Source organism: Eschrichtius robustus, chromosome 6 (assembly GCF_028021215.1).
Source record: "Eschrichtius robustus isolate mEscRob2 chromosome 6, mEscRob2.pri, whole genome shotgun sequence".
In the NCBI taxonomy this organism is placed as follows: Eukaryota; Metazoa; Chordata; class Mammalia; order Artiodactyla; family Eschrichtiidae; genus Eschrichtius; species Eschrichtius robustus.
The window spans coordinates 20,270,186-20,293,327 of NC_090829.1; the positions used below are offsets into that span (position 1 = coordinate 20,270,186).

At 34.9% G+C, this 23,142-nt stretch overlaps 1 protein-coding gene across 3 annotated transcripts in view; it reads right to left on the bottom strand.

Moving 5' to 3' along the window:
* The window catches only part of PIK3CB (phosphatidylinositol-4,5-bisphosphate 3-kinase catalytic subunit beta), a 195,865-nt gene that overhangs the window by 47,540 nt on the left and 125,183 nt on the right, over positions 1–23,142 (bottom strand). For all 3 annotated transcript variants that reach the window (XM_068545993.1, XM_068545994.1, XM_068545995.1), the window contains 4 exons: positions 17,531–17,782; positions 16,042–16,138; positions 12,068–12,198; positions 9,717–9,767 (listed from right to left, as the gene is read on the bottom strand). In XM_068545993.1, the coding sequence (XP_068402094.1) occupies positions 9,717–9,767; positions 12,068–12,198; positions 16,042–16,138; positions 17,531–17,782 (531 nt within the window). The remainder of the gene's footprint in view (positions 1–9,716; positions 9,768–12,067; positions 12,199–16,041; positions 16,139–17,530; positions 17,783–23,142) is intronic.

A 23,142-nucleotide genomic window follows, 5' to 3' on the forward strand; every position in this document is an offset into this window, starting at 1 on the left:
TGATATTATAATGATGGATATATGTCATTATACATGTGCCCAAACCCACAGAATGCACAACAGCAAGAATGAAACCTAAGGTAAACTATGGACATTTGAGTGATTATGATGTATTAATGTAGATTCATCCTTAGTAATAAATGTACCATTCTGGTGAGTGATGTTGATAATGAGGGAGGCTATACATGTGCAGGGGCACGGATATATGGCAAATCTTTGTACGGTCCTCCCAATTTTGTTGTGAGTCTAAAATGCTCTTCGCAAAAATTAAGTCTTACACACACACACACACACACACACACACACTCTCTCTCTCTCTCTCTCTCTATGTATGATTACAGTTTTATACTCAGAGCCTCAATCTAAAAAGGGTATGCTTTATTTTACAAACTTGACTGAGTTTCTTTTTTCTTTGCAAAATGATCATAAGAAGTTATCAGAATTTGAAAATGTAACTCCTACATTTACATATAAAAGTGAAACCTGTTACTGCAAACAACAAAAAGTATAAATTGCTCATGCCTGAGAAAGGCAGACTGCTGTTAAGTTAAATAGCGCAAAACCTAGCAGACTACTGTAATTTCATGGATCAAAATTAGACACTACAGACCTACTGTAAGTAAATATCCTGAAGACCTAGGAATAAATGAAGAGGGAAGAGCAGGGGGTTAGCTGTATAATTGTAGTGTGATTGTTTACTGAACTATGAAAAGCACAGCACTGGATAAAGCCAAGGTAAAAACAAACAACTACCAGAAATGTGCCAGTAAGCCAAAAAAAACCACAGAATCTTACATCCTTTTACAAAACTCAGAACAATCAGCAATGAAAAATTACACTGTAGTGCAATTGATGAACTTACACACATGTTAAAATGCTTGCATTAAAATAATGGTAGAAAGCAATGAAAGTTAACACCTATATTCTCTGCTTTGTTTTTATGTTTAGATTTTTCATAATTATATACACATTATAATAGTGATTACTGACCAAAATAAAACACAACATATATATCTTGCCATAATCAAATGAAAAAAAGACTGTGGCTCTTTCCCATTCCTTACTGGGGTGGTGGGGCTGGAAAACTCATCTGTCATATTCAGAGGGGCTAGAAACTCAAAACAGCGTGTTAGCCGTGTGCTTGTCAAGGATGGAATTAACTATGTGTTGGCCAGACTGACCAACACACAACCGGAGGATGAGACAGCCCATGTAGTCAGGGCTGGTGGGAAAGAGACTGAGAAGATGTTTATATGATTGGGAGATTGATTACAGAGAATTGAGCAAATAAGTAAATATGTTAAGGTTCACAGGAATCCAGATTTCTCACTGTCAGAAAAGGTAATTTAAAATATGTTAAGGCAAAAGGCTAGAAAAAAATCCTGTGGTGGTGAATCCAAATTGGAGACATTGATAAGAACTTATAGTTTTTAACAGACAGATAAAGAAATATATCTCTGTGCTTATATATGCTCAAATATTATGCAGTCAAACACATACTACCTAGTTGTGTTTCATGAAAAGGCCTAGATGCAATTGCATGCCAAGGGTAATGAGCATACCCAGTGCCCAGAACTTGGATTCTAAATACTTTTAACAAGTAAAAGGAATCAGGTCTCCTGGGAGAAATGACTGAATCCAAAGCTAGGGTACAGAAAATACCAGATGAGCCTTGGAACACTTTGTTGTACCAGAAAGAAGGAAACGCTCAAAGAATCGTCTATAAAGACATGTCAAAAAGACTCAAGACGGAACTTGAATGGGTTGCCACTGGCCAAATCTAGGTAAAATCTGAACATCAAAATTAATGACAGTTACTAATTATAAGTCATTAAATAAAACAGAAATCACAAATCCAATAATTTTTTTTAAAGTAAGTAAATAAATGGGGGAGAAGAAAAACCTCGACCCCATGGTATAAGTCAACTAACAAATCCAAAAGGAAAATAAATTTGAAAATCAGCATATGGCAAACCATTGTAATAATACTGGTTCAGGCAAGATATATTAATAAATATTAAAACAAGTGGATGAAAGTTAGATGTGAAACAGTATGTTTACTTAGTCTCAAAATATGCCCACAAACTACTTACTTATTAACTTTACAGTAGAAAAACCTAGTAGACGCTATACTAACCAAGTGATAATAATTAACGTCAACAGTAATGGGACAGGTTGACATTGTTTGCCTTTGAGTAAAATGCAGTAAGAACAAACTACCACTTCAATCTATTTATGCTAAAAATGCGTAGCTGGAATCTGATCATGACAAAACATTAGGCAAATCCAAACTGAGTGACATTCTACAAAGTAACCGGCTTGTATTCTTAAAAAACATCAGAGTCGTTAAAGATAAGGAAAGACTGAGGGACTATTCTAGAATGAAGAAAACTAAAGACACATGTTAAAGAAATGCAACAAGTAATCCTGGGTTGGATCCTGGACTTATAAAGGACATTATTGAGACAATTGGCTAAATATGAATGGAATGTGTGAATTAGACAACAGAACTGTATCAATATTATTTTCCTGATTTTTATGAATTGATTCTGGTTAGTTATGAGAATATCCTTGTTTTTAGGAAATATACACTGAAGAATTAAAGGATAAAATGTCATGATGTATGTCACCTCATTTCAAATGATTCAGAAAGAATTGAATACACACACTCAAAACGATAAAACAAATGTGGTAAAATGTTAACCGTTGGGGAAGCTGGATGAAAGTTGTATGGGAATTCTTTGTACTCTTCTCCCAAGTTTTCAGTGAGTTTGAAATTTTTAAAAACATGTTTGCTCTTTCCTTCCCTAAAATTGAAGGCTGTAAAGACCCCAAATCATTCTACTAAGAAAACATTCTAGGTAGATCTCCAGAACCTCTGAACTAAAAGCTGAGTCATCATCTTCATTCACAAAAGCCAGCCATTAAGATTTTGTGTCTGGGTTTCTGCAATAAGACAAACTTGATAACACACATTTTAAATTAGAGCAGGGTTTCTCAACCCCCATGCTATCTTGTTGTAGGAGGATGGTCCTGTACATGGTAGACAGTTTAGCAGCCCCTGAACTCTACTCACTATGTGCCAGAAACAACCTCCCATGACTTGAGATAACTAAGAAAATTTTGAGACAATGCCAAATGCCCCACTGAAGGCAAAATAGCCTCAGGTTGAGAACCACTGGATAGGAAGATCAAAAGCTGCCAATTCAATAATCATAATTCATTCACAAAGACCACATTTTTTTCTATTCTACAGACCCATGATCCTTGACAACCACCTGTTTTAAAAAATGCCAACACTGGGACTTCCCTGCTGGTCCAGTGGTAAAGAATCCACCTTACAATGCAGGGGATGCAGGTTCGATCCCTGGTCAGGGAACTAAGATCCAACATGCCACGGGGCAACTAAGCCCATGAGCCTCAACTAGAGAGCCTGCGTGCCGCAAACTACAGAGCCCATGTGCTCTGGAACCCTCACGCCACAACTACAGAGCCCACGTGCCCTGGAGCCTCCATGTCACAACTAGAGAGAAGCCCGCGCACAGCAACAAAGATCCCGTGTGCCGCAACTAAGACCTGATGCAGACAAAAAAAAACAAAAAGAAATTGCCAACACCTATTAGGCTTAACACCATCAAAAGAACAGAAGCGTTGGGAAGGATATGGAAAAACTGGAATCCTTTTGCAGTTGGTGGGAATGTGAAATGGTACAGCCACTGTGGAAAACACTGGCAGTTCCTCAAAAAATGAAAAATTGAATTACCATATGATCCAGCAATTCTACTTCTGGGTATATACCCAAAAGAATTGAAAGCAACATCTCAAAAATATATTGTACACTCATGTTCATAGCAGCGTTATTCACAATAGCTAAAATGTGGACGCGAACCAAGGGTCCATTGACGAATGAATGGATAAACAAAATCTGGTACATACACGCAATGGAATATTATTCAGCCTTAAAAAGGAAGGAAATTTTGACATGCTATAACATGGATTAACCTTAAAGACATTACACTATGTGAAATAAGCCAGTCACAGGAAGATAAAATACTGTATGATTCCATTTATATGAGGTTTCTAGAATGGTCAAATTCATAGAGACAGAAAGTAGAACAGTGGATGTCACGGTCTGAGGGGAAGGGAAAATGGGGAGTTGTTTAATGGATACAGAGTTTCAATTTTGCAAGATTAAAAAGTTCTGGATATCAATTGCATAACAATGTTTTAAGTATATTGTGAATATACTTAACACTTGTGAACTGTACACTTGAAAATGATTAAGACGGTAAATTTTATGTGTACTTTACTACAATTAAAAAAATTTTTTTTAATTCCAAGAGCAGGCTTAAGTTCCTTTGTAAGGTGTTGGTAAATTCAAAAATAAATTGTATGTGTGTACATATTATACGTATACATGTTTAATATATATCTATATACCTATAAATGTACACACACACACAATTCAACAAGTCAACTTACCATGGTCTTATTAAGGAATGTAACATGCTCTTGGCATACACATGAAGAGTGGATTAAACAGTGGAATGAGAACTTAGTTCTCTTCATTCCTTTCATTCAAAAGACCATGAAGTACCTTAAGTATTTAAAAATACTAATCAGTGGGACTTCCCTGGTGGTCCGGTGGTTAAGAATCCACCTTCCAATGCAGGGGACGCGGGTTCAATCTCTGGTCGGGGAACTAAGATCCCACATGCCGTGGGGCAACTAAGCCTGCATGCTGCAACTACTGAGCCCGCACACCACAACTAAAGAGAAGTCCACACCACAACAAAAGATCTCGCATGCTGCAACAAAGATTCGCGGGCTGCAACTAAGACCTAACGCAGCCAAATAAATAAATCAAAATAAAAATATAGATCAGTAACAGTTCTAGGATACAAGGGAAAATGCGTAACATAGGAATCCTTTAATGAGAGAAAGTAGATAGGATCAGGGATCAGATCTGCTGAGATTCAAGCGGTAGTGAAACACACAGTTCCAGGAGGCATTCCAGCTCAGAATCAGAGGATACAAGGGATGAGAGGAGGCCAGGGGGAATCGTCAGGGGAGTTATCACAGGATCTGCACATGGAGCAGCTGCTTTGGTCAGGCATGCCCCTTGCTCTGTTTATGCTGAGCTGAAACAGCAATGGGATCAGCCCTAGACTGAGGTGAGGAGCATGGGTACTGAGTCATAAGGAGCCACCTGATCTCAGAAGGTATGGAAATCTTCATACAGGAGACCCATTGTCAGCACAGTCTACCCTAAGTCTTACAGATATTGAACACAGATTACAGTGAATAAGCAAACAACCAGGGAGTCACAAGTACAAAAGAGCTAAACTAAGAATCACCAAATATTGAGAAAAACCCATATGAAGATAGACAGATGTCAAAAGCAGAAGCAAGACCACTTCAAAAACAAGATTATTTAATTCCTCAGAGAGAACTAAGGTGACATTATAGCCATGAAAAAGGAATTAACAGAAATCTTTTAAAAGATAAATAAAATTTTAAAAAGAAAAAAGAAACAAACTCCAACCTGACTAATAATAAAAGAATGCAAGTTAAAATAGTGACACCATTTTTATGTTCACAGTGTGGGTGTGTTGTAAATTTTAACTCTTTTAGGGTATGCAATTTGGCAGAATTCTTATTAAAAAGGGACATACCTTTCAATCTATAATTTCATTTCTAGGAATCCATAGTACAAAATACAAACATGTATATAAAGACGCACAAAGTATTCACTGCAACACAGCTTCAGTGGAAAATAATTAGAAAGAAGCAAAACATCCATCAGTAGAGGTATGAATATTTAATAACTAATGGCTATCAATAATTAATGCCATGAAATGTAAACAAGGCTTTATAAAGAGAGCAGGGGAGCTCTTCATACAGACATGACAAGATCCATAAAATGCGTTACATGAAAAAGGAAGAAACTATATATATAAAGATCTCATATATTTTAAAAATATATAGATATTTACACACAAAGCTAAACTGTTTATATAGTTATCTCTGAGCGAGAAAGGTAAGTGGCAGTTATTTTAAAAACTTTCATTTTTGGTTTCACACAATTTATTAATGTACCCACCAAAAAAGATAAAAAAGTACATCAAACCTGGGCAAGAGGGACTTCCCTGGTGGTCCAGTGGCTAAGACTCCACACTCAGGGAACCAGATCCCACATGCCGCAACTAAGAGTTTGCATGCCACAACTAAAGATCCCACATGCAGCAACTACAAGATCCCCGCACGTCGCAACTAAAGATCCCGCATGCTGCAGCTAAAAAAGATCCTGCATTACCATAAAGAAGATCTTGCACGTGGGATTATTTAAAAAAAAAAAAAAAAATCCGGGCAAGAATATTGCATCGTCAGTAAGGAGGGAACTCTCTGATTTAGGTAAGGCAGCAGTAGATCACAGCAGAAATAATAAAAATTAACTTACGCTTCTGATGTTCAAGGAGCAATATTAAGACTAATAAAAGGTAACTAAAAATAGGCATGAGAATGAAGATAGGCCTACATAACTGTTATTTCTTAAACTGTAATTATATGTTTCAGTAATTGCCAGACAAGCTGGTAAGTGTATACTTATAATAAACTTATTTCATTATAGAGAGCTACACTTGACCCTTGAACAATATGGGGATTAGGGATGCAGACCACCTGCACAGTCAAAAATCCATGTATAATTTTACAGTTGATACTCTGTACCCAAGGTTCTGCATCCATGAATTCAATCAAACTGCAGATCATGTGGTACTGTAGTACCTATTTAATGAAAAAAAATCTGCGTGTAAGAGGACCCACACAGTTCAAACCTGTGTTGTTCAAGGGTCAACTGTACTCTTAAAGTATTTGTAGTAGCAAATAACTTGCACTGAAAGGCTACTGAAATTTTTGAGAACTCTAATGGTAAAGCAGAAGACAGCCTGCGGAATAGCCAAAACAATCTTGAGAAAGAAGAATGGAACTGGAGCAATCACGTTCCCTGACTTCAGACTATGCTATAAAGCTACAGTAATCAAAACAGTATGGTACTGGCACAAAAACAGACACATAGATCAATGGAACCGAACAGAAAGCTCAGGAATAAATCCGCACATTTATGGTCAATTAATCTACAACAAAGAAGGCAAGAATATACAATGGAGAAAAGACAGTCTCTTCAATAAGTTGCACTGGGGAAACTGGACAGCTACATGTAAAAGAATGAAATCAGAACATTCTCTAACACCACATACAAAAATAAACTCAAAATGGTACTATAAGATTCCTAGTGGAAAACATAGGCAAAACACTCAGACATGAATCAGAGCAATATTTTTTTGGATCTGTCCCCTAGAGTAACTGAAACAAAAGCAAAAATAAACAAATGGGACACAGTTAAACTTAAAAGCTTTTACACAAAGGAAATCGTGAACAAAATGAAAAGACAACCTACAGAATGGGAGAAAACATTTTCAAACGATGCAAGCAACAAGGGATTAATTTCCAAAATATACAAACAGCTTATACAGCTCAATATCAAAAACAAACAAACAACCCAATAGAAAGATGGGCAGAACACCTAAATAGACATTTCTCCAAAGAAGACGTACAGATGGAAACAGGCACAAGAAAAGATGATCGACATCTCTAATTATTAGAGAAATGCAAATCAAAACAACAATGAGGTACTACCTCACACCAGTCAGAATGGCCATCAACAAAAAATCTACAATTAATAAATACTGGAAAGGGTGTAGAGAAAAGGGAACCTTACTACACTGTTGGTGGGAATGTAAACTGGTGCAGCCACACAATGGAAAACAGTATGGCGTTTCCTTAAAAAACTAAAAATAGAGTGGCCATATGATCCAACCATTCCACTCCTGAGCATATACCCGGAAAAGATGAAAACTCTAATTTGAAAATATCCATGCACACCGATGTTCATAGCAGCACTATTTACAATAGCCGAAACATGGAAGCAAACTAAATGTCCAATGATAGACGAACGGATAAAGAAGATGTGGTATTTGCATGTGCACACACACACGCCACAATGGAATATTAGTCATAAAAGAATGAAATAATTCCTATTGCATAGCACAGGGAACTACATTCAATATCCTGTGATAAACCATAATGGAAAAGAATATGTGTATATATATGTATAACTGAATCAGTTTGCTGTACAGTAGATATTAACACAACATTGTAAATCAACTATACTTCAATAAAATAAATTTTTTAAAAAATGAAATAATGCCATTTGCAGCAACATGGATGAACCTAGAGATTACCATACTAAGTGAACATACAAATGAACTTATCTACAAAACAGAAATAGAAGAGACACAGAAAACAAACATACAGTTACCAAAGGGGTAAGGTGGAAGGGATAAACTAGGAGTTTGGGATTACAGATACACACTACTATATATCAAATAGATAATCAACTTTATTCAAACTACTGAATATAGTTTCCTGTGTATAGCACAGGAAACTATATTCAATATCTTGTAATAATCTATAATGGAAAAGAATGTGAAAAAATATATATAAATATATATGAAACCGAATCAGTTTGCTGTACACCTGAAACACTGTAAATCAACTATACTTCAATTAAAAAAGAAAAAAAGAAAAGAAAAAAAAGGGAAACAAACAAAAATAGAAGACAGCCTGGGCCAGATGCTTCTCCAACTAACCAACATTAAATAGTGCTTTCATTCTGTGCAAATAACAAAAGCATATACATTATCTCCATTTGTCTCCTGGCTTCTATCTAATTACCATTCTATATAGAATGGCATTACTAAAGTCACTTGAAAGTTATAAACTGGTGACATGAAAAGAAAAAAACAGATTAAAACTCAGCAAAGTCTTAAAGTGAAAGTCAAAAAATTAAACTAAAAAATACAGATGGTAGAAATATTATATATATTGTAAACTAAATAAAGTAATCTATTTTGTAGTCTTTGGGCAGAAACTATGGGAATGGTGTATGTAGCAGAGACTGCTATTTGTCTCCTAATATGCATTCTCCCCTTCTTACTTTATTAACTACAATCTCTTACTCTTAGCCAAGCACACGACTGCCCAGCTAACAACTACATTTACAAGCCTCACTTATAGTTAGGTATGGCCATATGACTAAGTTATGGCTAATGAAACGTGAGCAGAAATGAAGCATATTAATGATATCCTCAAAAAGAATGGGTGCAGCCTCTAGTCTTGCTTTTCCTGTTCCTGTGGGCTGGAGAGTAGTAATGTAGGAAGCTGAAGCACCAATATTACATGAGACAAGAACTACATATTAACATGAAAGAGCACCAAGATGCAAGAAACCTGGGTCCCCAGCATTGCGAAACCTGCCTTGAATATATCTGCTCTGTTATATCAAAGAAATAAAGAAAATTACAGCCTCCTCATTCAACTGAATAATATTAAAAAAGATGGTATTGTTAATCTATGAGGTGTTATAGCATCCCTTACAGACTACCTGCTCAACCTGTGCTTGTATCAGAAAAGGGCTTACCAGCTGAACACAGACCAACCACAAACAGCTGCCATTTAACAAAATATTAGCATGTACATACTCACACACACTCAGACTGTTCTTGCATATGAGCATGGTCTCCTGTATGACATGAAGGTAACTAATAATGAACACAACTTTGTAATAAGGGCTATTTTAAAACCTTGATACTTACTGATACATTAGCACTATCACTGCTTGCAATCTCAGCTGCCTTTTCAATAATCTGTTTAAAAAAATTAAGAAAATTAAAATTTGGCTCTTGTATTTGTAAAATTTTAAGTGTAAATTACTACACTTGTACACAGACTATAAGGAGCTACATATGATCTGGCATTTCTGTGGTTTTTATAACATAAGCATGAATTTTAAATGCAAAATGGTATTATGCAGTGATTCCCAGTCTTCAAACTCTTGACAACCAGGAAGCAATGGTATTACTATAAAGGACTGTTAACTCCCAGGGTACACTAGGATTGTCTATAGATAAAATAAGCAGTGGCTTGTAATATGTGAACAAAATTTTAATATAGGTAAATATTTTCTGGTTAAGAAAATGTAGTTATGTAAGAGTTATGAAACAAAGAATAAGTTTCTGTCATTTGTCATGTTTTCTTCTGAATTAACAGATATCAAAAGTAGAAGTAATATCAAGGGAGAACCTAAAAATATTTTTTAAATTCATTAAGTTCAAAAGAGGCTCTGATTCTTGAAAAGATGGGGAACCCACTAGTCTATTGGGAAGGCTCAGCAGGTAAAAAAATCTGAAGCTCCATGTCCAGTTACTGAGTTGACTAAACCTCCACAAATAATTTAATTGAATCCTTATGTGTAAAATGTACTGGTAATTTCCATCCTATTTCATAAGGTTGTTATGTGATAAAATGAGGTTATATTTAATAAAATTAAGCAATAACCATAAAAGTTGATTTGAAAAGCAAAATGTATACAAGTACAGCAAAAAACATTAAATAAAAATACAAGGAACTTTCACTTTTTATATCTGCATTATATATTTTAATGATCATATATAAAATTGTACAATTAAAAGAAAACCAATAAATATATTATACATATTTAAAGACTAAAATTTCCATCCCAAGTAGATCTTCAAAGACAGACTCTCCAAGGGATCAGAAAGGCAAAAGGAAAGTTTAGTGGCCAGTTGTAGACAACTCTGTTGACAACAATGCTGAAACAGAACATTTTAAAGAAACTGGACTTATCCTGAAATATTAGATTAATAATACTTAAATTTTCCCAAGATATTATATTTGTAAAAACACTTCAAAAAGCAACTCATTTGATCCAAAAGAAACTATAAATGACTGTTGAACACATACCATAATTGAACACAAAAAAAGTCAGAGCTTGGACTTTTAACTGTATCACAAGTAGCTATAGTTTATGGATAAATTCCTATTCTAAGGAATAAAGCCATAGCAGAAATGTAATGGATGCATCAAAATGTACCTTCTTCTACTCAGTGTAACACTAAGGTATATGGTTCTTGACATGTGAGATTTCTACTGTTGTAATAATCACAAATTTTAATTTTGTTGTATATTACTGATCGGAAGAACATTTAAAAAAAATGAAATGAAAAATTACTTCTAACGTGGATAAAATTCAACTAAATTGAAAATAAAGAAACATTTGAGTTACATTAATTTAATTTACACACTATATTTAAAATCTACTCTGTATAGGTCTGATAGTGCTGAATGTTAAATACAATTAAGTGTATAGGTAGATTAGTTGAAATTTTAGTATAATACCAATTTTTAAAGGCAGCTTGGTCTCACATGCATTAAGTAAATCAAATAAAATTCCTGTTTATTATGTGAGAATTTGCTCAAAGATTTCCTCACGAAAATCAGCATCAATCATACCTGAAACAAAGAGGCCAAACCTGAAGGTACAACATATGACAGCTCAGCTCTCTTAGCACGTAAATGATCATAGCCCAGTTTTCAACCCCCACCAGACACTCTCGATATCCCCAAAACATGCAGCCTGTAGACTAAGGAAATGTGTTGAGAAATAGAAGCCCTTGCTATAGATTCTACAAAAATAACAGCACCTTAGGAAGTCCTACTATATTAATATTCAACATAAATAATCTGTTCTTTGAATACCAACTCTAACACAGTAGTGATTGTCTTTAATCTGAACCAACATGCTGGGCACGTTTCACTGCACGTTTCACATGTTTATTAGATTTACATATGAATGCATTTATAGCCCTTGTAATTGAAAAGGACCTCAGAGAACAATTATGATTTCCTCATTTTATAAATGAGGAATCTGAACTCCAGAGGGGCCATGTCTCACTCGGTCAGTGATAAAGCCAGTACTAAATACAGCTGGCTTCCTGCTAAGTGGTCTTTCCACTGAACCAAGATGTAAATGTATATGACGTCTTGAAAGAGAAAGACATATATCGCTTAAATGATAAACATATAGAGCCGAGAACTAATAATCCAATTATTTCATACACAGTGGCCCTTTAAATAATTAGCTTACCTTATCAAAGGGAGGATAGTAATAAGGTTGTTTTTTAGTCTCTGGGAATCTGATGTGCAAAGCTGTTGCATTTTCAGTATATGGATTTGTTTGAACAGTTCCCATTGGATTCAACATTTCTTCAAGCTCATCTAAAACATGCAAATAATTTTGATTCTTAGGAAAATGTTTTTGAAACTAAAACAAAACTTTAATGGATTTCAATCCATTACTTTAAAAGTGTGTCACCTAAGGAAGTTTGGCAGACAGTATCAGTAAGCCTCTAATTTTCTTAATGCTTGGCACAAAATTTGAACATGAGTTTATATACATCTTTAAAATGAAAAACTTAACAGAAATTAATAGCTACCTCACCTCTTTCTTCAAATGTGTTCAAGTATTCTAAATCTACAAAAAAAAAAAAATTGGAACTGCTCTCGTCCCATCAAAATTAGGTGGCCCATAGGAATTTTTATTATTTCATCACTATATATCAATTCCTTAGTCACATATGTTCTGATTTCCAGGGTCATCACAGTACCCAAACTGATATTTTGAGAGTCATTAATAACATTGCTTTTGACAAACCTAATGTTGGTAATGTTCCTCTATAATCTCATAACTGCTGATGTAGTTAAACACCTTCTCTGGTAGTTTCTCAAACATTCCATCCAAGTGGTACTTCTTTAACCTCACCAACTGTGACATTCTTCAAGGCACTCCTTCCTCATCTCTACCACCCTAAATATGTTCTATTCACAGATTGGGCATGGGAATCAGAATTTCAATGTTATCTTAAACCCTAGAGCTCATATAACTTTCTCATTTCACAGAGAAGTAAACTGTTGAAGACACATTAAACCCTGAGAAAACAAGAGTTAGCAGTACAAACTAACGTCTCCTCTCTGCAAACTAATTTCTCTTTTCTTATAACTGATTTTTTGCACAGTTGTTCTTTTGTACTTCCTAAGGAAATAAAAGATAAAAGTACATTCTGTCCAGGCTTAATGTCCAGGTAGTATGCACACTGAGAATTATCTCCCAAAGCTAGAAAATCTTGACAAAGTATTGGGTGGTCCAAAAGGTTCGTTCAGTTTTTTCCGTAAGATGGATCTAATAGCACTTAGCTGTCTTTAACTTCATTTGAAACAATTTTGTTAGATTGTGTGTGACAGCTGTCATATCAGCGTGCATTAAAAAAAAGACTTATCAAAATTGGTGAATTTCTGTGTAGACATTTTAATATTGAAGATGGAAGAAAAAAAGCAACATTTTCGGCATATTATGCTTTATTGTTTCAAGAAAGGTAAAAATGCAACTGAAACACAAAAAGATTTGTGCAGTGTATGGAGAAGGTGCTATGACTGTTCGAACGTGTCAAAAGTGGTTTGCAAAGTTTTGTGTCGGAGATTTCTTGCTGGACGATGCTCTGCGGTCGGGTGGAACAGTTGAAGTTGATAGCGATCAAATCGAGACATCAATTGAGAGCAATCAACGATATACCACACGGGAGACAGACGACATACTCAAAATATCCAAATCAAGCGCTGAAAATTATTTGCACCAGTTTAGTTACGTGAATTGCTTTGATGTTTGGGTTCCACATAAGTTAAGCAAAAAAAAACCTTCTTAACCATATTTCCGCATGCAATTCTCTACTGAAACGTAATGAAAGCATCCCGTTTTTAAAACAAATTGTGACGGGAGATGAAAAGTGGATGCTGTACAACAATGTGGAATGGGAGAAATCGCGGGGCAAGCGAAATGAACCACCACCAACCACACCAAAGGCCGGTCTTCATCCAAAGAAGGTGATGTTGTGCATATGGTGGGATTGGAAGGGAGTCATCCATTATGAGCTCCTTCCGGAAAACAAAACAATTAATTCCAACAAGTACTGCTCCCAATTAGACCAAGTGAAAGCGGCACTCGACAAAAACCGTCTGGAATTAGTCAACAGACTAATCTAAAACGTATAATCTTCCATTAGGATAATACAAGACTGCATGTTTCTTTGATGACCAGGCAAAAACTGTTACAGCTTGGCTGGAAAGTTCTGATTCATCCGGCTGTATTCCCCAGACATTGCACCTTCGGATTTCCACTGATTTTGGTCTTTACAAAATTCTCTTAGTGGAAAAAATTTCAATTCCCTGGAAGACTGTGCACCTGGAACAGTTCTTTTCTCAAAAAGATAAAAAGTTTTGGGAAGATGGAATTATGAAGTTGCCTGAAAAATGGCAGAAGGTGGTGGAACAAAAAGGTGAATATGTTGTTCAATAAAGTTCTTGGTGAAAATGAAAAATGTGTCTTTTATTTTTACTTAAAAAAACCGAAGGCACTTTTTTGACCCATCCAATATTTACAAGTTTCAGCTCCTTAATCAACCCTTTGCTTATCTTGTTTAATACTCTCACCTCTCACAGATTCCATTTTGACCTGGACTGAAGGAATTCTCATAATTTATACACTTCTGAAGCTGATTTCTCAGCAAATTAATATCCTATATTTGTGCTATCTAGTAGCGTTATATTTATTAGTCCTATCAAATGCAACCTATCTAAAGTCAAGTGTAGCAATTTAGTATTATCTGCCCCAAACATATGGAGAACAGAACACCGCACAGAATATGCTATTTTATTTAAGAATAGGGAGAAAAGTAGAAATTTATATTTGTATTTTCTGCTATATACATGAAGAATTCTGGAAATACAAAAGCAACCAATAAATGTGATTATAAACCTTCTAATGATGACCTAGGTACTCTAGAAATTAAGGGTATTTGTAGTTCCTGTGTTTCCGGCTTGCTCCTACTAGGATAAATGTGAATTCTAGAACCAAACATGCAGAACAAACATCTCTAACATTTTGTTAGAGATAAATTCAGGTCCATGATATACCAAGTTAATTGCAAAAAATTGTCAATTTTTCTAAAAATATCAGTTAAGTTGCTTACTGATTTTGGAGAACATGTGTGAGTCTAAATTAAGATTTGCAAAAAAGTTTACTGCTGAAATGAATAATTTTTACTCTAACTGTGAAACTACAGTTCCTCTTAAGAAGAGCACACTGCTCTCCTATATTGGGGGAATAATGTGATTAGTGAAAATTATTGGAGGTATATGCAGGAAAGGGTAGGAATAAAAGAATATATACAAATAAAATGCTAGGATGTGAGCAGTTTATAAATATGTTCATGGATAGCTGATTATCCAAAAACAATTTCTCAGGTAGCAACTACTAAAATAGAACATTTTTAAATGTGTCACCCACAAAATAATTTTTAAATGCAAATAAGTGCACAATTTTACTATATATATTAACCAACTATGAAGACCAAAAAAAACCCCTCACTATTATAATGCAAAGATAACACTGAAAATTTCCCACATTTGGGAAAGCAGTAGGAACAATGGAAAGAGTCAAGCAATCTTTTGGACAAATCCTAAGTTTGAAGAAGCAATTATGTAAGACTGGCTTATGGCTGAACTTCACTTTTCTCATCTATAAAATGGGACAAAGCCATCTACCTCACAGGGATACTCTGAGTAGTATTTGAGAAATACAGGCTTGTGGAAGGTGTTCCTCTTAGCTCAAATTTCAAGATAACGCCAACTAAAGAGGAAGGAAGGGTCTTTACTATCCTTCCCATGTTAGTTAATGTTCCTTCTAGTGCAGAAGCAGAAATTTAGTACAACTAGGAACCATAGAGATTGTTATAAAGAAGACATTGTTCCTTAGGAGAATGTCTCAAAAACCTGTAACAATAAAACATTTAAGGTGAGAAAATCGTCATCAAAATAAATATATTCAGATACAAATCACTTTTAAGTATATTAAAATAATCTTGGGAATTCTGTTTAGAATAAACAATAAAAATATGAAAAGATGGTTTCTTTACTGGACTGAAAAAAGAGTGAGTCATAAAAAAATGTTAACTACTCCACATGCCAAAAATTATTCTTTAACACTAAGGATTAGGATGTAAATCTTACCAGGAAATGAAGACCAGCTGTGCAATATTATATCTCCAGATCTCAACTGTCCTTTAAAGTCAAAAACCATCGTATTTACCCAGGCTACAGGATAATCCTGTTGAAAAAGATACCATTGCATAAATATGCTAAGAATAAACTTTAAGGTGTGAACACGCACATACCCTTTGCTTCAATAATGTTAGTTCTAGAAGTTTCTAGCTTTCTAGATGATTTCCCCCAAAACCATCCAATATAAAAACAAGATGTACATGGAAAGATGTTCAACATCTTTATAATGGTTAAAGAAAATCCTAAAAGCCAATTAATGTCTCAGAATAAAATACAGTATCCAAAAAGTAGAATATTTATTGTGCAGCCATTGGAAATGATGAGGAATTTTTAATGATTCAAGAAAATATGTGTGATATGTTAGATTATATGTTTTAAGATCTTTCAGTCTATATAAATCTTAATTTAGCAGAAGGCAATGTCTCTAGGTATTGTAGAATTTATTTATATTTCTAAAAAGGAAGCACCAAGCTAATAGGACTTTTATGTAGACACTCAGACTAATTAATCTGGTCACAGTCTATGAAAAAACTATAAATACTTGAACACTCTGAGTAAAACTCTCTAGCGGTGGAGGAAAAAAACTAAGGAAATAACTCTTATGTGACTTTTTAGACAATAAAATTCATTTTTTAAAACACTATATGATAATAACCAGAGGAAAGGCTTATATTCTCATGTTAAGAATAAAAGGATACAAATTCATGTAGATAAATATAGTCACCAGACTTTTTAAAATGTATAAAATTCATGTCTCCATCCTCCAAAAAAAAACTTTCCATAAAGTAAGAAGAAAATTAAAAAGACTTGAATAAAAATATGAAATGGAAGATGAGAACATAAGAACACGTTCACCATCTTTTATCCACAATTTCAAAGTCCAAGAAACTCTGACAACTAAAGGTTTGTTCATAACTCATATAACACTAAAACATGACCAGAAATAACATGAAGCTAAATGACAGCCTTCATTTGTCTCATTTAGTGTGAATATTCATATATTTCACTGCTAGAAACTGATGTGTTTGATTACAGAGTTGTGTCCCAGACCCTACAAGGTGTGTTGAGTGATCTATGATCTTTCTAAAATGCATAAAATTTTGAATTCTCAAACATATCTGGCACCTGAAACTTCAGTTAAAGGACTGTGGACCTGTAATATTTTAAATCTCTTCATTCTTTTTAAACTATTTTCTAAAAAGGATTACATTTATAATAGAACACTTACAGTATGACATACACTAAAAGTTGCCAAAAGAAAAATGAAAAGGACATAAAATGGAGACTTACTGTCTTTTTTAGAAATCAGTTCTTAGGGACAAAAGTTATATGACATAATTTCATTTATATTACTCTATTATTTCAAAGTTTTTAAATTATTCCATTATGTTATTATTAGTCCATTATAAAAAATTTTCAGAAGTTAGTATATAATTACCACTTTTCCAGATTTCCTGATGGTCTGATATTTAGAGGGATTAATAGCTTTAGTTGATTTCTTCGTTTTCACTTTATCCAAAACTGCATAAACAGCGAAACATAATCGAGCCATTCGTGGCAGGTCACAAGTATTGATATCAAATTCCAGTGGTTCATTCCAAATATGATCATTTTTCCCTGATATCTCTGAGCTTACAACGGTTTTACACAGGAGTTCGGTACCATGAAAAAGGCCAGCCCTGACATGAACCTGTAATGATGGAGACAAAAACAAATACAGAATCATGAATACTGCACCACTAAAACACCTTTATTTGGGAGAATGAAGAAACACATACTGGCAGAAGCAGACAAACTCTAGGAAAGCCTATTCGTCCACAGAACCATTAGACTATAATTCATCAGCATATAATTCACCACACTGTTAGTATAACCTATTTTTCACTTACTAAGCAGACCAGCTAAAAAATGCCAAAGGTCTCAATGGTATAAATGGGTCTAAAGAAACCAAGACCATAAATATAAAAACTACTATCATATGCTTACTTCCACTCACTTCATCTACTTGGGGCCTTGTCTTAGTTATCTGTATAGTTGGGAAAGAAGGGGTGGATAAAATGTCTCCAAGGTCTCCTTCTACTTCCAAATAATTTATGAATTGGTCAGTATAAAAGTCAACTTAAAGTTATCTAACCATATTTATGATTATCCTACACACTACTGTCTTTCATTTTTCTCCTAAAGACTCAGGTCCAGAGTGATGCAGGACACAGGTAAAATGTCCCAGAAAATTTTGTTCAGTCATTTATATAGTTTTTTTAAAACAACACGACATGATTATCTCTGATTTAAAACTGAGTGGTAAAAGTAGAACTAAAAACAGTACTAAAACACAGAGACTGGGAATTCCTTGATAGTCCAGTGGTTAGGGCTCCATGCTTCCACTGCAGGGAGCATGGGTTCGATCCCTGGTCAGGGAAAGAAGATCCTGCAAGCTGTAAGGCACGGCCAAAAGAAAAAAAAACAAAAAACAAAATGAAATACTTTAAGATCAAACTTTTTTTAATCAATTAATTCAGATGCGACATCAGTACACAGTAGTACTCAATAAATATTTACGGATGAAATAAATGCATATGTGGAATTATTTAGGTTTGTCTTTCTTTAGTTTAAAAAAGCTTATCAGACTTCCCTGGTGGCGCAGTGGTTAAGAATCCGCCTGCCAATGCAGGGGACACAGGTTCAAGCCCTGGTCCGGGAAGATCCCACATGCTGCGGAGCAACTAAGCCCATTCGCCACAACTACTGAGCCTGCGCTCTAGAGCCCGCGAGCCACAACTACTGAGCCCTCGTGCCACAACTACTGAAGCCCGCAAGCCTAGAGCCCATGCTCTGCAACAAGAGAAGCCACTGTAATGAGAAGCCTGTGCATCGCAACGAAGAGTAGCCCCCACTTGCCGCAACTAGAGAAAGCCCGCATGCAGCAACAAAGACCCAACGCGGCCAAACATAAATAAAATAAAATAAATAAATTTATTTTTTACAAAAAGCTTATCAATAAGAATTTTGACTTGTTAAAAGAGTTACTGTCATAATTTTGAAAAGGCAGATACCAAAAAATGTCTAGATATTAAAACATATTCTATAGTAACATAAAATTTTAAATGTTGATAATACCTTTAATTTTTAAAATTATTACAAATATTTATAATATATTACAAGGATGAGTTTTAACCTATAAAATAATTAAAATGATGCTGTACTGGCATAAATAAAACTATAGGTTAGTAGACTACACTCTTCATAATGTGACAAGGAAAGGACAGCTTACTTTAATAAATAGTACTCATTTATCTAACTCCTGCAAAATAAAGAGATGGATTAATGGTTAAATATTTTAAAATCACAGAAAAGCAAATTAAAAAGAAAAATCTTTAAAAAGCTATCAGAATAATCATTGAAGCTGGGTGATTAGTTCATGGAAGTCGATTACACTCTTCTATTTTTGTGTATGTTTGAATTTTCCTTTAAAAACATTTTTAAACTAAAGGAAGAAAACTGAAGGACTTCCCTAGTGGTCCAGGGGTTAAGACTCCGAGCTCCCAATGCAGGGGGCCCGGGTTCGATCCCTGGTCAGGGAATTAAATCCTGCATGCCGCAACTAAGAGCCCGCAAGCCGCAACTAAAAGATCCTGGATGCAGAAACTAAAAAGATCCCACGTGCCGCAAGGAAGATTCCCATGTGCCGCAACTAAGATCTGGTGCAGCCAAATAAATAAATAAATATTAAAACAAAAAGAAGAAAAAGAAGAAAATTGATTATTTACTCCAAATACAGATAGATTTAAAGATTAAAGTATAGGAGTTACAAAGGATTACTAAAAACACTTTCAGTAAACTCTCAGGCCACCAGGAATTTTTATCTGAATACACAGCTGATTCCCCTCAACTTCACAGGAAAAGGGGTATTCCTTCTGCTCAAGGCCCCTGGTTCCATCTTGCTCCAACTTCCCAAGTACTTAGACCTTTCTCCTTTGCTCCTCTACACTGAAAAATAATCTTCCTCCCCAGGAGGCAATGAACCTATGTAAGTCTCTCCCATATCAAACTCAAAAAAACAAAGAAACAAAAACAAAAAACTTCCCTAGAACCTAACTAATCTTAATGAGAATAGCATCAACAGCTTAGACACTCTATGTCTCCTACATTCAATCCATCATGAAGCCTACACTGTATACAAGGAGGAAATGATTTATGATATAATCTTAAATGAAAAATAATAAATACTATATATACTCATTAAAAGCATATTCACATTTTGACAGTGTGCAGAGAAGAATACAAATAAAAGTAGTTTATAGTAGGATACCAAGAATATTGGTGTTTTGTCATTCTCTTAAGTGATCTTGGATTATATTTCATAATTTCATCTTTCTTTTTTCTTGGTGACTGAATGTATGGCACAGGATTTTTTTTTCAATAGATCTTTACTGGAGTATAATTGCTTCACAATATTGTGTTGGTTTCTGTTGTACAACAAAGTGAATCAGCCATATGCATACATATATCCCCATATCCCCTCCCTCTTGAGCCTCCCTCCCACCCTCTTCAGGTCATCGCAAAGCACCGAGCTGATCTCCCTGTGCTATGCTGCTGCTTCCCACTAGCTATCTATTTTACATTCGGTAGTGTATTGCAGCACTATTTACAATAGCCAGGACATGGAACCAACCTAAATGTCCACTGACAGATGAACAGATAAAGAAGATGTGGCACACATATACAATGGAATATTACTCAGCCATAAAAAGAAACGAAATTGAGTTATTTGTAGTGAGGTGGATGGACCTAGAGTCTGTCATACAGAGTGAAGTAAGTCAGAAAGAAAAACAAATACCATATGCTAACACATATATATGGAATCTAAAAAAAAAAAAATCGTACTGATGAACTTAGTGGCAAGGCAGGAATAAAGACGTAGATGTAGAGAATGGACTTGAGGACACAGGTGGGGAGGGGGAAGCTGGGGCGAAGTGAGAGTAGCATCGACATATATACAGTATCTTTTTTTTAATTGAAATACAGTTGATTTACAATGTCATGTTAGTTTCAGGTGTACAACACAGTGATTCAGTTATATATAACTGAATATATATATTATATATAATATATATAATTCTTTTTCAGATTCTTTTCCCTTATAGGTTATTACAAAATATTGAGTACAGTTCCCTGTGCTATACAGTCCTTGTCGTTTATCTACTTTATATACAGTAGTGTGTATGTGTTAATCCCAGCCTCCTAATTTACACCCCCTTTCCCCTAGTAACCATAAGTTTGTTTCCTATGCCTGTAAGACTCTTTCTGTTTTGTAAATAAGTTCATTTGTATCTTGGACAACCTAAATGTCCATGGACAAATGAATGGATAAAGAAGATGTGGTACATACATACACAATGGAATATTACTCAGCCATAAAGAAGAATCAAATAATGTCATTTGCAACATGGATGGACCTAGAGATTATCATACTAAGTGAAGTACGCCAGAAAGAGGAAGACAAATATGATATCACTTATATATGGAATCTATAATTTTATCTTTAAAATATTTTAAGATTAATATTCTAGAAAGTATCACATAAAATAGACAGATGCTCTAAATTTAAGATCCTAAACACCAATGTAACACCAAATGCACACGATCAATCCAAAACTCATTAAATTTAATGAAGGTATGAATGAAAATGGAAATGATTTTTTTTGGTATTACTTTTTTAAAACAACCATTCAGATTTCTCTCCTTGTTTTTAAACCACTAGTTTGAAGATTTAGTAGCTGTAGCCTTAACCAACCTTCGTTTAAGTCCATGGCTCTATACTACCTTAAATAATATTTCGTGTATCCTGAAATTAGGCAAAGAAGTCTGGGGGCTTTCATTTTTAGTTTGTGAAAAACAAAATATGGATAATTACAAAGAAGGATTTACATAACAGTACTTTTAGGAAACCTTTGTGTCTATCTTTATGCTATCCTCAAAGTATCTAAACTATGAGAACCTGACAAGACTACTATTTTTAACAGCCAAGACAGAATAGGAATAAGCAAAAGCATACTGAAACACAATTTCTCATTTTCATAATTACTTTATTCTGTAAAGAAAATTTTAGTTGCCTGTAAGAACTATAAAACAATACTTTCTCCTAAGCAATTAAGAAATGGTCCCATCATGAAATGCTCAATAAATGGCATTTAGTGTTAGTAAAATTATATGAAAGGTAGGAAGAGAGAGCGCACCAAACCTGCATTTCTAAGTTTTCTTTTCCTTTCTAATATACCTCAGGAAGACAGGCAATGGATGGGAGGTCTTAATTTATCAGGAGGTTAAGAAAGGTTCCACCACTGTTGTACCAAACATTATATCAAAAGGAGTTCAACAGGCAGAGAAAAAAAACGGAGAAACCTACTGTCTGTGCAAAGACAAACTCCCCTGGCATGCCTGAAGAACCAAAAAACAGCCTAGTACAGCTAGATGCACATGAGGACCGTGGCAGGTGCCCGAGTTGGAGAGGCTAGCAGCAAAGTCCGTGCCACTTAAGACCACCAAGCAGAATACAACTTAAAGAGTTAAAGGACTACTTTGTCTTCAGGGGGTAGAGATGCTTGGGTATAAGGAAAGGTGTGAAAATAGAGGCAAGGAGAGCAGTGAGGAGGCTGTTGTTGTAATTCAGGGAGAGACAGTAAAGGCCTGGCTATGAAAAGGTCTGGAAGGCAAAGAGGAAGAAATACATAGTAAAGAATATTAACGAATTAGGATCAACACTATGTGATCAATTGATTATCGATGGTAGGTAAGGGGGAAGGGCAACTCTAGCTGCCTTACCAAATATAAGAGGAACAGCAGTCTCGGGGGGAAGAGAATGAGATGGGGAAGTTAAACATAAGTTGGCTTTAAAAATGTGTATGTACCATGTGAAAACAGAGAATGGAACTGAATAGATATCTGGGCTGGAAGCAAAGGCTTGAGAACCATAAGCAAAGGTAGTACAGTTTTTTCAATTTTCTTACAAAGAAGATATTAGTTATTGTTTTCCAAGATCTGAAGAGTATC